Source organism: Pollicipes pollicipes, unplaced genomic scaffold (genome assembly GCF_011947565.3).
Source record: "Pollicipes pollicipes isolate AB1234 unplaced genomic scaffold, Ppol_2.1 Scaffold_3447;HRSCAF=4054_pilon_pilon_pilon, whole genome shotgun sequence".
In the NCBI taxonomy this organism is placed as follows: Eukaryota; Metazoa; Arthropoda; class Thecostraca; order Pollicipedomorpha; family Pollicipedidae; genus Pollicipes; species Pollicipes pollicipes.
The window spans coordinates 1398407-1413746 of NW_023596297.1; the positions used below are offsets into that span (position 1 = coordinate 1398407).

At 49.8% G+C, this 15340-nt stretch overlaps 1 protein-coding gene across 1 annotated transcript; it reads left to right on the top strand.

Moving 5' to 3' along the window:
• Positions 1 to 481: 481 nt before the first annotated feature.
• On the top strand, positions 482 to 11311 carry LOC119092723 (uncharacterized). The gene is made up of 3 exons (XM_037215700.1): positions 482 to 589; positions 8213 to 8347; positions 10853 to 11311. The coding sequence occupies exons 1-3, from the start codon at positions 547 to 549 to the stop codon at positions 11065 to 11067; spliced, it is 393 nt and encodes a 130-aa protein (XP_037071595.1). The 5' UTR covers positions 482 to 546; the 3' UTR covers positions 11068 to 11311.
• Positions 11312 to 15340: the final 4029 nt, after the last annotated feature.

Genomic DNA, 15340 nt, shown 5'->3' on the forward strand with positions numbered 1-15340 from the left:
ATATATATATATATATATATATATATATATATATATATATACATCGCGATATAACTTAGGTAGGTGGAGGAGCTTGCATTCAACTAAACACATACAAAATACAAAAGGCGCATATTTCTATATGCGATTTATGAAGGCTGCTCCAAAAGTTATCTTAACGCGAGCATGCTTCATATTGCATGTTCGTGGTGCCAATGACAGGATATGAACATGGATGGAGGAATGAATATGAATATGATTATATCAAAATAGCGTTGTGCGGATCCAACTTAAAACATCAAAAACAGCATCATCATTCTCAAGCTCCTGCACATTCAGCGGAGCGGTCCAGGGCCACGGCGACCACGCAGCATCTAAGCAGCTTTCAAACGCCGGATTCCACGTGCCGCGTGGTCATAAGCCGGGCGGGGCAGATGAATAGGGGGGGGGGGGGGGGGGGTGGAGGGCGCCGGGCGGCACTGGTGCTGCAGAGGCGGACGGAGCCGGACGCACTCCTCCAGGTCGACCAAGGACGAGTGCCGCGTGACGCCCAGCTGCGTCAACATCATGTGGAAGTCGGGAATTATACTGCTGGCCGTGTGCACCTCAGGTAACCGGAACAACGTAGAGTTTGTGTGCATTTCTTGTCATATATATATATATATATATATATATATATATATATATATACGTGTGTGTGTGTGTGTGTGTGTGTCTGTCTGTCTGTCTGTGGGTGTGTGTGTGCGTGCGTGTGTATGTGTTCATGTACGCAGTCAATAGTATCACTGGCCCGACTTTCTGACCCGGGCCGAGAAGTGCTCAGTTCTCGCCGTTCGCCGTGATTGTGCGGTGTGTCGCATGATTGCGTGTCGGCAGATTGCTTAGTCTATGAACCACGTGAGAAGCGCTTGGTAGTTTGCAAAATAGGATTGCTGCCTAATGTCGACACTGCTATTAAATCTACGGTGCTATTGTTGGTGGTCAAATGTTTGGAAAAGTAATGGCCAAGCTGTTTCCAGATCATGCTGGATGTTTCGTTGACTGCCGAATCGTGTCAAATGAGGTGTGTCAATGGCACACTGGCTACTAAGAACATTGTGACGTGATGAATCCTTTTAACAAATCCTTAAGAGACTGAGGGTAAGCCCATCTATGCATGGGAGGAGAAAAGTTTTGATGGGGTGTGACCGAAGTGTAAAATGTGGGGGTGAGGATGGACAGCGTAGCGCTACACACAGGTGCGGCCGCAACTCATGTCACTTGCTTGAAATCTTTAAAAACCTTAAAGTCGGACGCAATTGGCCTTTTGTGTCTTTATACCTCTAGTCTAACTGAGGGGTCAAACAGACATGACCGTTTATCATATAACATAACCGGGACGTTATGTTCAGCACGGCTAGTTACGGGATAAAGGCACAGTCCGGGGGGAATTCGCTTAGCATAACCAGTGCGTAACCCATAACCAGGCGGTGAGCTTTAAAAAATGACCAAAAAAACGCGAGATAATTCATGAACCGCCCCGAAGCACAAAAAAAACGTCAAAGAACGATGCTTCCGCCATACAATATGGTTTGGATATAAAAATGAACACGTTTTGTGAGCTTCTCCTGTCTGTTTTCAGTTAACGAGATGTCATGGATGCTTATGCAAATTATCACATATCAAATAGCTATAAAACAAAGCCTAAGCCCCTCGTCTCTTACCCCAGTGTGCCTGCATAACACGACGTGAATCCTACCCAACCGAAGGCCAAGTCCAATCTGACTATTCGGATTAGACCCCGAGGCCGAACTCAGACCTTGTAAAGACGCGACCAACCCGACACACATGGCGTGACTGATAGGCGTGACTACAGGGTCCCATGCAAAGCCACGCGGTGCTGGCGATGCCAGCCACAGAACAGGCGTTGACCAGAAGGTCATCTCTTAACCGCACTGAACGCTCGTTTCAACGAGCGTCATCAGACGAACGAAATTGTCATATCTGCACGTGAAATTCACGTGTAAGGCTTTTTAGAGTTTATCTGTGCTAATCTCACTGTGTCAGCATGTTTTCCGTTACAACAGCTGCTCTGATGTTAAGTTTCGACAACCACTTCGCGTAGGAATTTCATGTGTCACCTATGTGCGCACAAGGTGGGCAAGCAAGCTTGGCCACCTAGACCAAATAGAAGTACATGCTTAAACCTCGCTTTTCATTGGTTCGGTGAGGGGTCTTCAGCGACCACCTCATCACTCCATCCACCGATCCCTCGGCGGCCCACGCTGTTCCCGTATTTCACTGTACGCTGAGCCTTTCTCAAGGCCGATTAAAGGGACTGGTCGCAGTGTCACGTTCCATAGCACGGCGCGGCACGGCGTGTGACCGTCACGACAGGGCTCCCGAGCAGAGCCGATACGCCCCGACTGGGAGGGCCGAACATGGCCAGCGGCGACCGACTGGGATAAGGCCACCGCGCCTCTTACATGTCCTTGCATGGGCCTCACCGGAATAGCTCAGCGGGATATAGTGGTTGTGGACACCGTGGATGTGGGTGTCAGTTATTTCCTAAATTTACCTCCGTATGCGTCGAAACTAACTTCAGTAGGTCAAGGATGCATCTGAAGCGCTCATTTAGAAGACAGTGTGGTTAGGTAGTGTTGTTTTGTATGCGTGTTGATGCAGATGTGCACACAAAATTATCCGTATTCTCCGCATTGTCCGTCCTGGTAGCTCAGCTGGTTACAGCGCCTGGCTTCTTATCCACCTCCTCCTCGCGTGGCGGAGAGAATTCCAGGCGCTTTAGGCGCTCGCTGTTTGGCCTTCACAGGTATGGCCTTTGGCCGTTGGCAGCGACCGTGTTAAAGGTGAGGTGGAGTTAGAGGGCAGGGCGGACCGTGCCGAGCATTGCGGCACGTTCAACTTCCGCGGTTAAATTCTGCCGTTGACCTGGAATTGCACAATCAAATGGAAGGGCTAAGAGCTAACAGAACAAACATGCTTCTTTAGCGTTAACTCCGATCTCGGAAACTCAAACTCTGATCTCACCATCGACTCAAAAGTTTCGGATTACATCTTTAAAAAATTCTTTGGAAACGAGCATATTTGCAGACGAGCCCCGATCGTGTTGCGCGTTGCTGACCTCAGACATCGGTAACGTCCTTACCAGCTTCAGCAATAGAATGTCTGACGTGCCCGGCTGCTGCCCGACAGAAACGCACCTCATGGAGCTCAGCGTCTTCAGCGGCGTCCAAACTCTGCTGTATGCACGTCCGGCGCAGGTGCTCTCACCTGCTGCGCGCCTGCCTGCTGTGTACCTACCCGTCCCCCACCGCAGCTTCGGACCATGGCAGCATCCGTTTCACCCCACATAGCTTAAGTTGGTGGCGGGGCGAGTTGTTGTAGTGTGGGATGCAATGTTTATCATCCTACCCCACACCATTATGAAAGTCCGTGTGTATTTATGCAAAATGCAGGTCCGTGTTTATTTAGATGCCGTAAGGATACGGTTTGAGAAATGCCAAATGCAAATTTCAGTCACAAAGGAAACAGTTTTGATATTTTGAAACACAACACGCGGATATCAATAATGAACACATTTTCTGGCAATGCAGGTGAAACGCCAGGTACAAGCATTATTACTTCGGTCTGAAAATTGCGCCACCTTCTCACCGGACCGCATCATGACGTCGAAAGGACACCGGCTGGATTTAGCAGGGTATAGAGGATGCCGTTGCCAATAAATATGTTATCATCACGGCACAGGCTTCTAGTTTGGCTCCATTGATCGATATAATCCACCATACCCTGTGACAAACTCTCCCGGTGTCACCAATGATGTCTAGGACAGCGCATTCGCCACGGGATTTGATGTCATCTTTTCTGCACCATCAACAAACAACAGTAGTACGCCCGTCAACTCCAAGACCCTGTTACCGTCCCGGGCATGCACAATGGACGATTACCTTGGCAAAGACAGCTACCGTTAGTCAGCCTCTAAAATACCGACCTGAAGACCAAACCCTCCTGTTTTCTGGCGGGTGGCCAACGTGTCGAGGCTGTGTCCTCCGCCGGGTCGGGACCTGGCACCTGACCTGCAGTTTTCCTCCAGCCTACCCCCTCCCCCGCCGATGGGGTAGGGCGTGCATTGGCGGTGAGCCGAATCCGGCGGCAGGCTCACGGGGGCAGTACTGTGGCCAGGAGGCGCGCCACCTCGACACAAACATGCGCGTCGCAAACACGCGCGTTGCAAGCGCACACGTCGCAAACACCCACACCTCAAACACAGACGGCAAACATCGTAGACGGATCGTCTTTCACACCGAGTCGGGACTGGAGGTACTGGAACCCCAAAGGCCCGTGTTGCAAGAGAAAGGGCGTTCCAACCGAGTATCGGTGTCCTCTGGGCGCAGGAGTGCTCTCACCGGATGGATCACAGCCCTGTCTGCGAAATCAGGAGGTCTCGTGAAGTTGTGAAACCTCGTATTGATTTGGGCTGTCTTTGCATCACTCTACTCGCGGACGCAGGATTTAGCAATAGGATGAGGGGAGTGGAAACCCAAACATCTTCGGTGCAAACTGAGTTTCGCACAATTTCTTGCGTGTCGTAAAGCGACGTGGCATGTTCTCAGTGTTTTCATTTTCACTTGTGTACCTAAGATATTTAACTATCAACAAGTAGTCAAGTGCATATTAACATTCCCCATATTTTTGGTAAAGAGGAGGGGGGGGGGATGTGCCCCAGGGCTAGTAGGTGCGTTCACACCTGCATCCCGAAAAAGTGTCACAAAAATCCGACGGGCCTGCCGAGACTCTGAACAGGCTGAGATCAGGGCACTTCATGGACCGTGATGCGACTGCGTGGTACAGAGCACCCAACGGGGTCGCTTTGGCAGGCACCTTGTGATGTCTGAGAACCACAGAAAACCTGACGTTCCAAGAGCTCATTCTGCCGGCTGTCATGTGTCTAAAAACGTGTTTTTCGCGGAACACTGTGACGGTGCGTAGCACCATAATAGCGCCAGCGGCCGATTCACTAGTATTGGTATATAAGTTTTTAACTGGCTATAATTCGGTAATTATAGCCAGTTAAGTTAGGTGTAAGAAAGAAAGATCTTCGCCTCCTGGTTTTGCGGTATTATGAGTTGATAGTGTTTGCTACGTCGCGTTAATGACCTTAAATATACCAAGAGGCACCGATTGAACGATTTTATAATACTAAAGAACGGTTATATTGACGGTGTTGGGTCAAAACCCTTTTGCCGTTGCCCTCACCGAAAATGTCCGTAAATCCGGCTTGAGGGCTTTGTAAACCATTCATTGGCTTATTTTTCGTTACTTCTGTAGTATGTATCTCTTACATACATACAGTATTTGCAAGCGTAGAAATGATACCTCCGGTGGAATGAGCTGACCTATACGGTCCGTTAGAAAAATCGGGACGCTGAGCTGGGACTCTCGTCCAACCGTCTATTGCTGTGATTTTCTGCGGCGTCATTTTATCTTCTTACAACCATGGATCACCACAGTCACTTCAATTATCGCAGGCCCACTCGATAAGTGATCGAGTTATTTCTTTGCTGCCAAAGAAATCCACTTCTTAGAAGCTTAGCACTCCAACAGACACGAGACTCACGCGTAAGTTGTGATCTCATCAATAGTATTGCATCACGCAGCATTCCGCAGCTCGATAACGAGCTGGACCCTCCATTTTGTCCTGCTGAGATAACGGCCGGTTGTTCGTACCCGCCCTAGGGGGGCCCCGGCATGGAGCCCTGTACCCGCCCGATCGGGGCCCCGACTGGGAGCCCTGTACCCGCCTGATCGGGTTACCGGCCCGGCAGCTCAGTACCCGCCTGATCGGGACACAAACCAGCAGCATCGTGCACCCGTCTGCTCTGGGCACAGTTTCGTGCCTGCCGTAATGGGGGGCCGGTCGGGAGCAGAGACTCCCGTTCCCCATCTTGCATGACACGAGCAAGGCGAAGGGCGAATCGCAGACGCTCGAGCTCATCTTCGCTTTGCTCACGCTCGAGCTCGTTTTACGCGGCTTAGGCTGTCGCTCTAGGCTCAGGCGCCGAAGCATCGTGCTGGACAAGCCCTGTCTCGCCAGGGCCACGGAGAGCACAAGGGCGAGTCCAGCCTTGAGTTTTGAGCGACACCGAGCTCTGATCACCGCGCCAGCTGTGGACGGAACCTCACTGGCCATTGGGATGCGGCTGCATTCCTCACATTTTAGAAAATACGTTCTTTGCCAAACGCGCGAGAGCACGAGAGCACCGTAAGAGCGCTCTCGAGAGCACCGTAAGCTCAAACCCGAACGCGCGAGAGCACCGTAAGCTCAAACCCCGCTGGCATCCCAACAGGCACGATAAAGCTCTGCATCTCTGGCCAGCTACCCGAAAACCAGGCTTGAAAAGGAAAAATGCATTTGTGTCAATTTCGCTGTATGGAGCTTTCGTGACTTTGTTGGCCTCTCGAATCTGCCAGCAGGGGGAGAGGGTGTTGCCGTGAGTCCACGTGCCAGTGGATGGCACATGTCGGCTCGTGGTGAGAAGGCAGGCACAGATGCTGGCCGCCACTGCGACGGCATAATGAGCGTTGGGTTGATAACTCGATACGGATGCAAAGCCAGGCTTAGCAGGATTATCGACATTCAGGAAGCACTAAAACAGCCGGGGGCGCGCGTGCAGTTGAGCTCATTGGCGATTAATCACGACCACGTGATGCTCGATGCAGCGACGGCGGCGCCCCTCTCAGGTGATGGGGGATCGTGGTTTGTGCACCGTTTCTTTCATATAACCTCACATGGTTAATGCCATTCTTTGGAGATAGAGGAAGCGGCCGCGCGCTGCACCCACGGCCCGTCGCCGTACCTGGTTCGGTGCCAGGTACGGTGACGTTGGGTTACGCCCCAGTGCAGATATCAGCAAGCCCCGAACGACCGCCCTAGTAAAACCTGTTTTTTTCAAGCGCCGAGAAATCTCTCTGTCGTACCCGCGGTAGTAAGTAACAGCTCTATATGATGCCTGATTTTATACCCTCTGGTCTACGTTTACCCACCAGGAATAAAGGAGCGAAGCATCGGGTTGTAGCCTCTGGAAATGCTTAAACAAGGTTGACCTAAATCGGAGCTGTTCTATGCCCGTATGACCGCAGCTGATGGCGAAGACGTGCTCGTGGCACCATGCTCGTGCCGCGCCGCATCGCATTACAGGCGCCCAGAATGTCGGACCGAATCTGACCCCAGCCGAGCCGACCCCAGTCACCGCTGCCGTTAGCTGCGTCCGTGCCTGTACCGGTCTGTTGGCACGGACACTCGGCGGCGCGTGGGTGGAACACGGAGACACCGATGGCCTAGTGTCCATGCAAGAAACTTCTTCCTGACCAGCTTCTTGCCAGGCGCTGGAACAGCTTGACATTTTAGAAACGGAAGCACCCGGCCTAGCGGTTAGACAGCTGTTTTCGTTTCAGTTTGTAGTCGCTAGCGTTAACTGGACTCATTAAAAGTAATGACGCATCCATACGTCCATGAAGCACGCACGCAGTCGAGTGTGGTTGACATTGGTGCCTTCGCGATGGTCAGCAACCAAACAAGTGGCAATGGAAAACATCACTGTCACAAAATCATATTTCTGTTCTACCAATCCACCTTGCTCTAACGTCTGCCTTTGGAATAACGAAAGCTGTTCAACCTAAGGGATCAGTAGGATGGAGAATGAAACCCAATCCTGATCCCCGGACTTATAAACGAGCGGCTCTTGGCCGTTGTGCCCCCCCCCCCCCCCCCCCCCCCCCCCCCCCCTCCGACATGAGAGTGGACACCCTGGACATGTCCTGGCCTCTTGCTACAAGGCCAGACCGGATGAAGGCTAACCCGCCTCCGGTTGCAAGCAGGGTTCGCAGTGAAACTCGATCGCTAACCGTGCACAGCAGGCTAGGTGCAAACAGCGCCGAAATACGGCGAGTTGTGTGTCAAGGCTCTCGGCTTAAAACCTGGTTTTCTGTTGTTCCGGCTTCTTGGAATTTCTGTGCAGTTTTTTTTTTTGCAAGCCGACCTTCCCGTTGATGGCAGCGTTCCAGGCCTTTCAGAGACCGGTAAAACCTGTGCGCAGTTTGGCACCGGAAGATGTTTGATTCTCCAGCCGCGGACCACAGAAGCTTTCCTGACGTTTTGGGATGCCCATGCCTCGCTCCACACCAGTCCCTGCTAGACGTCTGTCGGTGGCACTGAACGCCCTCGCGCTGTCCACAGTGTCAGCGCTGAGCTGTATGCACTGCTCGTCCAGAGAGGAGACCGACTGCCACGATCCAACCAACGCGACGAGCCTGGCGCGGTTCGCGGTGGAGTGCCCGCGCCGCCACATCTGCAGGAAGATCACCTTCACAGGTGGGTGGAGCGCCGCTCGCGCCGCACCTGCGGCGAACCCTGCGCCGCAGGTGCTGCGAACCCTGCGCCGCACCTGCGGCGAACCCCGCTCCGCCCGGTTGGGCCTCCGCATACCATGCGTACGATGAGCGCCCATTATCGGATCATGCAACGTGGGCTTTGAGTCTTAGTGTAGGTTGAACTGTGCTGTAGGAATGGTGCGCGCGATGTAGCGAGTAACAGACACGTAACCGGATTGCGCAGAGGCTCAGATTAAGCACCATGAGATGCTATTGTTCTTAAATAATCGATAGAAGATAAAACATCTCGCAAAAATATGCTTCTCCGTGCTGACGTTGGGTTTATTAATATCCTCACACAGGCTGTGGCGCACCCGACGATTCAAGGTACGTCGACCTTGAATCCTAGCCTGGTATATCGTCAAGGTCAAACGCAACACGGGTGACATAAAGCAATGAACATTATAAAATGATAACAAATACGGAATATGAAACAGAGCATTATCTACATGTCACATTGCTGTGAACAGGCGTTTTTTCGCACCGGGAGGATTACATCGTCTTTGCACGTGTCTGCGCAGGAAACAAGTAAAGCTCGGCGCCAAAGTATGCAGCGAAATGCGTTGCAATCACGAGGACCCAGACTGCTATACGGCTGCGGCTAAGTCGGATTGTTTCGGCTGTACGTCAGCTCATCTTTGCATTCGTATTGCGAGGCTGCTGTTGCCAGGCTCCACCGCACGGCAACGCGCAGCCGTCGCCATACCGTCGCTGGCTCAGGATGGATGAATATTCGGAAATGACGTTATCAATATGCGCTAAGCATGATAACAACTGCGACAAGCCGAGATAAGAAGGGCCGCCATGGTCGTTTACGCGGCGATCTCGGCTCGTTCTCGACGTGCTGTGACAGCAAAGGTCGCCTTAAGCTCCGGTTTGTCGGCATGAGGAGTTGGGAGCTCATGTGCAGACAGTACGCGGCCTTCAAGGTGTATTGGAGGTCGATTACCATCGGTGTAAGAGCTTCTGTCTCCTGATAGCGTGCCTTTGAATGGTGTGATTCCCTTCGTACCTCGTCCTAAGTTTGGGAGCGACTTGTGATGTTTTTATACACAATAACTGACAAGGAACATAGCAGTTAGATGTAACAGTACAAAATGAGCATATTCTTAGTTCTCAGACGTCATCCCGCCGAGAGGATGTTCATTAGGCTTAGGTAGGCACTTAAATGTTTTTAGTGACGTTCTGACATTTAAACACTAGTGTGTCCTCAACTTCACTTGTTCAATAATGTGCATGATCACCCCTGGCGTACTTTTAATGATACGTCAGTTTGGTTAATTTTGCCTCAACCTATCCGGCAAATAGTGCTGGGATATTTAGAACGTGACATGTAATGAAACTTGGAGCTCCCGGTGATTTACGTTTTAATCCATCTTGCCGGTGGCCTCAACCAGTAGTGCAGTGTCCCGCGTTACACGTGACATAAACTTGCGAGCATTAAACTTTGAGTATCCACAAGTATGCTTCAACCATGAAGCTGCGTCAACTAGGCCCATACGTAGTACACATTCCATAGCTTGCCGTGCATGCTTGTGTTCAGTATTGAACAAATGGCACGCTCATTTCTACAACAGGCGCTTAAAGCTAAACGCTCTCCCTCGCGACAACCGCGACCCGATATGTCCTCCATGCAACAGCCCATCCAGTCAGCTGCCGTCCATCGAATGACATGACCTGATGATGTGATGATGATGATGATGATGATGATGACATGACAATGACAATGCTATGACAGAAAGCCCTCCAGGACAAAGTGATGGCAGCTGCCAACGATGTCCACCACACGAGAGACACACGTTAGCCAATTATGCGCTTCCATTCGCATCTGGGCAAACTGCCGCGCGGAAGGCATCGGCTGCCGAGAACGATGCGAGCTGTATACGCACTACTGTTGAGGCTTCGTTGTCAGCTGTCAGCTCTCTCTAAAAGAGAATCTTTCGTTGTAGTAATATTTCACTGATTTAATTAAAATACGCGCTTGGTAAGGCGATGCATAGAGCTGACTTTCGACAGGGCTGGTGAACGGATTTACCAGGTGAAAATGCTTATCTAAAGCTGAAACCTGCAGACGATCGGGAGAACAATTTCAGGGGCAATATTTTTCCTTTGTCTCGGACAGTTATCCGGACCATGCGAGGTCTGAATGCGCAAGCCCAGTCTGACGGTCTACCCAGGGAAGCATACAGGCCAATGTTATTGCCCAACGATGCAACTGCGGAGCCTTACGCTTTTACGCGCAGGCGCAACTACGCAGTTCAATGCTCTGGTCTGCTGAGCCAATTTTCTGAGCTCCTGTCCGTTCCGTTGTGACTTTACGCGGTGTAAAAACCCAGACATAGCCCAGTCTGTCTGAAGATGCTGGGGCTCATGTCCAAGCGGCCCCAGCCATGGTGAATGTCATGCCTGTCTCCGGATCTGACTGACAGACGCCGCCCGGTTGCAGAAGGCGGAAAGCCTCACGTCATCCGGGAGTGCGCCGAGATGGCCAAGGGCGATGGCCTTGGGTGCGGCTGGGAGATCCGCGTCTACTCCCAGATCGGCTCCGGATATGACTGCTTCTGTGAGGAACACAACTGTAACGGAGCCTCCGTCTCCGCCCTGAGCCTCTTGCTGCTGGCGGCAGCGGCGGTGGTTTGTGCAGTGACATCTAGCGGCTAAATACTCATTAGTGGTTCGTCGTTCAACCGGGCGAAGTCGGCCCCGGTATGCACAGTGAGCGGAGTCCACCGAACACTGATGTCAGGTCACCTTAAAACTGTCTCCGTATGTGCTCAGAGAATGAAACTGAGCAGCAGTAGTGTTAAGTTGTTTGTTTTTTAGAACGACAATTGCTAGGCTTGATTTTACCCCTCTTGTTGCGGATGCTGTGCTGATGGCTGGTTTGATATGATGGGTACCATTTGATAGGCCAACGCCGATTGATAGCAACGTTAACACCGTTTGATAGATAACACTGCTTTGCAAGCAGCGGTGTAATACAAATGCGCTCGTGTGGCAACCGCTCAACATCGTCATGCGTGTTATACAGATGTTTACTTTGCCTTGTGTACTTTTGGACGACACGGCCACGGGGCGGAGCTCGCAAGGCTCCTCCGGACCTACATTTTTACCATCACGGTCAGCCCTGCGGTGTTCAAAGACCGAGGGGTAAAGTCTTTGGAATATCGTGTAAGAAATATTTTGGGCAGATTATGTGCCCTGCGTAATTGTGGCAGTTATTACCTTGTTCATGGCATGCTCTACCTTAACGCGTAATCATTATTAGAGCAGTGGCCAGACTTTGAATACCGAGTAGCGACGCATCGCTACGCAGAACAAGTCTGGGTTTGCGTGCCGGTCCGTTTTTTCTTACAACAGTCCGTTCGGAGACCCCCTCCCCCCACGAGGCACTGGGCCGCCGAAACAGTGATCTGACCGCCGAGCCCCAGTGACTCGGGATGGACCAGCTGTGTGCATGACGGGCCGTGGTGCTATACCGCAAGAGTGTTGAAAATGGGGTCCCGCCGTGTGCACTAAAACGCACAGATGCGTTCCGCTGTGCATTCAGCACCTTAGCAGAGAGGCCTGGCGGTGAGACGGGCAAAAGCATAAACAACAAAAACGCGATATTGCGGACATCCAACAGTATGTTAGACAAAGCCATACATATCTAAAATAGTTTAGGACTACAACAAACGAATTCCATCAAGCTAGGGTCAGTTATGAAGGATCAGACCCAGGTCTACACCAACCTACTTTTTACTCGATACTTTGGCTGTATAGGGTAGTTCCTGGTGCTCTTGTTAACTTATTTATAACAGGGAACCGCAACCGAGATCTTTCTTGAACTTCTTAAAGGTCAGAAAAGGTCAATGACCTAAAGTTACCCAAACCGACACTTTGTTTTTACGAACACACGACCCAGCGTGATACTTAACGCTTATTCAAATGCAAAAATCAAAACCATCTGGTAGGATTTGGCAACCATGGCCTTCAAAATGTAGAAAGGGTCACGAACCTTATATTGACATCTGTGACGCTCTGCTTTGAACATGTATCTGTGTTTAAGGCTGTTGCATGAAGAGGTTTGGGGAACCTCGGACACAATCTTGAATCTGATCTTGTAGAACTCTCCTGACTCGAAGATCATATGTATGGACCTCCGCTTTTGGTACTAGTGAGTTTACATACATACCAACCCGCCCTACGAATTTTCGTATTTTGCTCTCTTAGCCTTTGACATCTCAGGAGGGTCAAATTCACACCCCGAACCGTGCGTATAGCAAAACCCTTCGAACCTATTCAGACAGTCCCGTTAATGGACGAGCTTTGGACAAATGTCAACTTGGGGTGGGGGTTTACTCTACCTGCAGTTGTAAAGAACACAATCCGTGAGTTTGCTCAGTGCATTTTCGAGGAACATTTTTCGCATGGATCAGACAATAGTAATAGCCTTATTCTTCGGAGAAAAAAACAGGAGAATGAAGATGTAGATGGCCTGCTATTTCGGGCAAACATGTCCTTTACCTTATGCTATTGCTTCCATAAAGGCATGTTACTGAAATATCAACCCAACTCTATCTCCAATCTTCTGTTTTTTCTCCGAGGAATAAGGTTATTATCAGCGCCTTATCCATGAGAGCGCAATCACTTCTGGGACACGTGAAAGTTTTGCTGTAAAATTGGCAGCGCTGTGCTTTGTCATGATAGCCCATGCTAGTTACAATAGCATCGTTAATAAACCAGTACCGTCCTTGCATTCTAAAGGTTATGTATCGTCAGGGCAAAAAGCTTTGAACTCACAGTGTCCGAAAAACTTGGAGCTCAAGGCGCTTCTAGTATATGCTACAGCAACGCTAATACTATCTAGCATGCTATATATCTAGTAATGCTGTACTATCAAGTGTAGCATTATCAGCGACCGCACAAACATTGCTCAATACTAATTTATAACACAAGGCTGTGGCCTTTCTTAGATCAATTTGTTTACCAACCAAACCGAAAAATTTGTTACGAACAAATAAAATTTGTTACAAAAACATTATGAGAAGGGCTACTGGAACACGCTTAAGAATAGACCGTGTTCTTATCAACTGCAGCCAGCGCAAGCTTTTTTGCATGCTCATATATTTCAGCCTCATCCATTAATCGCGATATCTGCACAGATTCGAAGCATTTACTGCATGCAAATGCATTGGCTTTTCCTGCTGGTGTTGTTTTCCTTAATCTTGTACGCCCATTAGCCACGAGCACAGCTCAAAAAGTTTTTTTTTGTAAGATGGAAAATGTCTGCTTCATAACCCGTTTACCCAGCAACTCCTAGCATATTGATTAAAGATCAATTGTTGTTAGAATAGAACTCCCAGCGCACGTAGCTATACATGCTTACATCTAAATCCACCATCCAAGTTTTTACAGGCTTTTCACAGGCTTCAAAGCGTATCGGAGCTTTTCGCGTCAGATGTGTCAGTTTTTACGAAGTCACTTCAGATGATCACATCAGCGGCTATAGAACATAATGTTCAGCTAGCTAGTAACGCATTTACATTTCTCTGCACACGGACATTCCGAATTCCGGCCATTATTTGCTCATTTGGTGGCGTATGTGTGGCTGTGAATGATGAGTCAAAAAACCATGGTAAGAGGGGCTGACATAACTTAAGGCAAAGTACTTGTAATTATGAGATCCATACAATAGAGAGATCGATCCCACTATGTTCAATTGGGATGAGACTTAATTGGAAATGCCCAGCTCTCTCACTTCCAATGAAAATTGGCGACTCGCTGTGTAGGATAAAAGCTGGCATGTTTAAAAACGAAACCGGCAAATTAGCGATGGGCAAATACAGTTCGTTTAATGTAAAAGTCAAAATACTTTAAACCCTTCTATTTTGTCAACGCTCACTGCCTGCATGTAGTGCGTGAAGCACGTGTGACATAACTTATAACTTGCAATGGCGGTTCTGCCTAAAATCATGGTTAAGTACATGCAAATTAGGGTGAACGTCAGACTTGTGAGTAACATGAAATCTCAGTTGTGAATTTGATTAGACGGTCTTGGTGGAGGGAAGTTGCAAATGCGGCGTTCATTTTTAAGGCAGACCACGTAGCGGCGAAAAACTGCGAGAGTCACCAGAATGTACATGGGCCAAAGACCCGCAGGGAGACAGACGATCCAGTGCCTCAACCTGCGACCGACTAAAGGCCGTGTATTGAAATACCGTTCCTTGAGTTTTGGAAATCCGAGCCATGCAGGGCAAGCTCACAAAATTTTCAGCGCCTGGCAGGTGACAGAGTTCTCGATGAAAACTGAAGGATGCTAGCTCAGACTACGACCTTGTAACATCATCAGTGATTATTAGAACGGCTTGCACGACTTTTCCAATTGCATGTATGTTGCAACTTGCAGCATTGGTGGCAACCGATCTACCAGGTTACCCCCCACCCCCACCCCCCCCCTCCTTTCATTTCAGACGGTTCTAAAAGCTCTAAATTCAGGCGGCTCGCTGTGCTAGCTGCACATTCTGCCTACTTACCGGCGATGTTAAAGGACTGTGGCTGGCAACCTCAACAATCTGGAGTGTGAATGGAGGTCCCAGTCACATGGGAGGGACCGAGCGCGGCACAAACACCTCATTTACCCTTGAATGCGCGCACTCGTTTGCAGTGGATGGTCGCGTTCCCATAAATATGCGAGTTTGCGGTATTTTGATGTTGCTTTTTCCCTATGCATGCCATTTCTTTGCGTGCCCTTAAGCTAGAAGCAGCATCTGGCGCTGGGGAAAAATATGACAACTGCATCGATGATTAACGAATGCGCACAGTGCTTGATACATCTTGTAGCGTTAGTGGGATGTAACTCTATGGAGCCACATTTTAATGAGAGAGAGAATACAGGGTCCAATGAGCACCTGCCAGTGGAGAGGAGAGAAGAAATTGCAATGTAAGACAT

Coding starts and splice junctions, on each gene's coding strand:
- LOC119092723 (XM_037215700.1), top strand. CDS start 547: ATGTGGAAGTCGGGAATTATACTGCTGGCCGTGTGCACCTCAG. Junction 590..8,212: donor GCTGGCCGTGTGCACCTCAG/GTAACCGGAACA, acceptor CGCTGTCCACAG/TGTCAGCGCTGAGCTGTATG. Junction 8,348..10,852: donor CAGGAAGATCACCTTCACAG/GTGGGTGGAGCG, acceptor GCCCGGTTGCAG/AAGGCGGAAAGCCTCACGTC.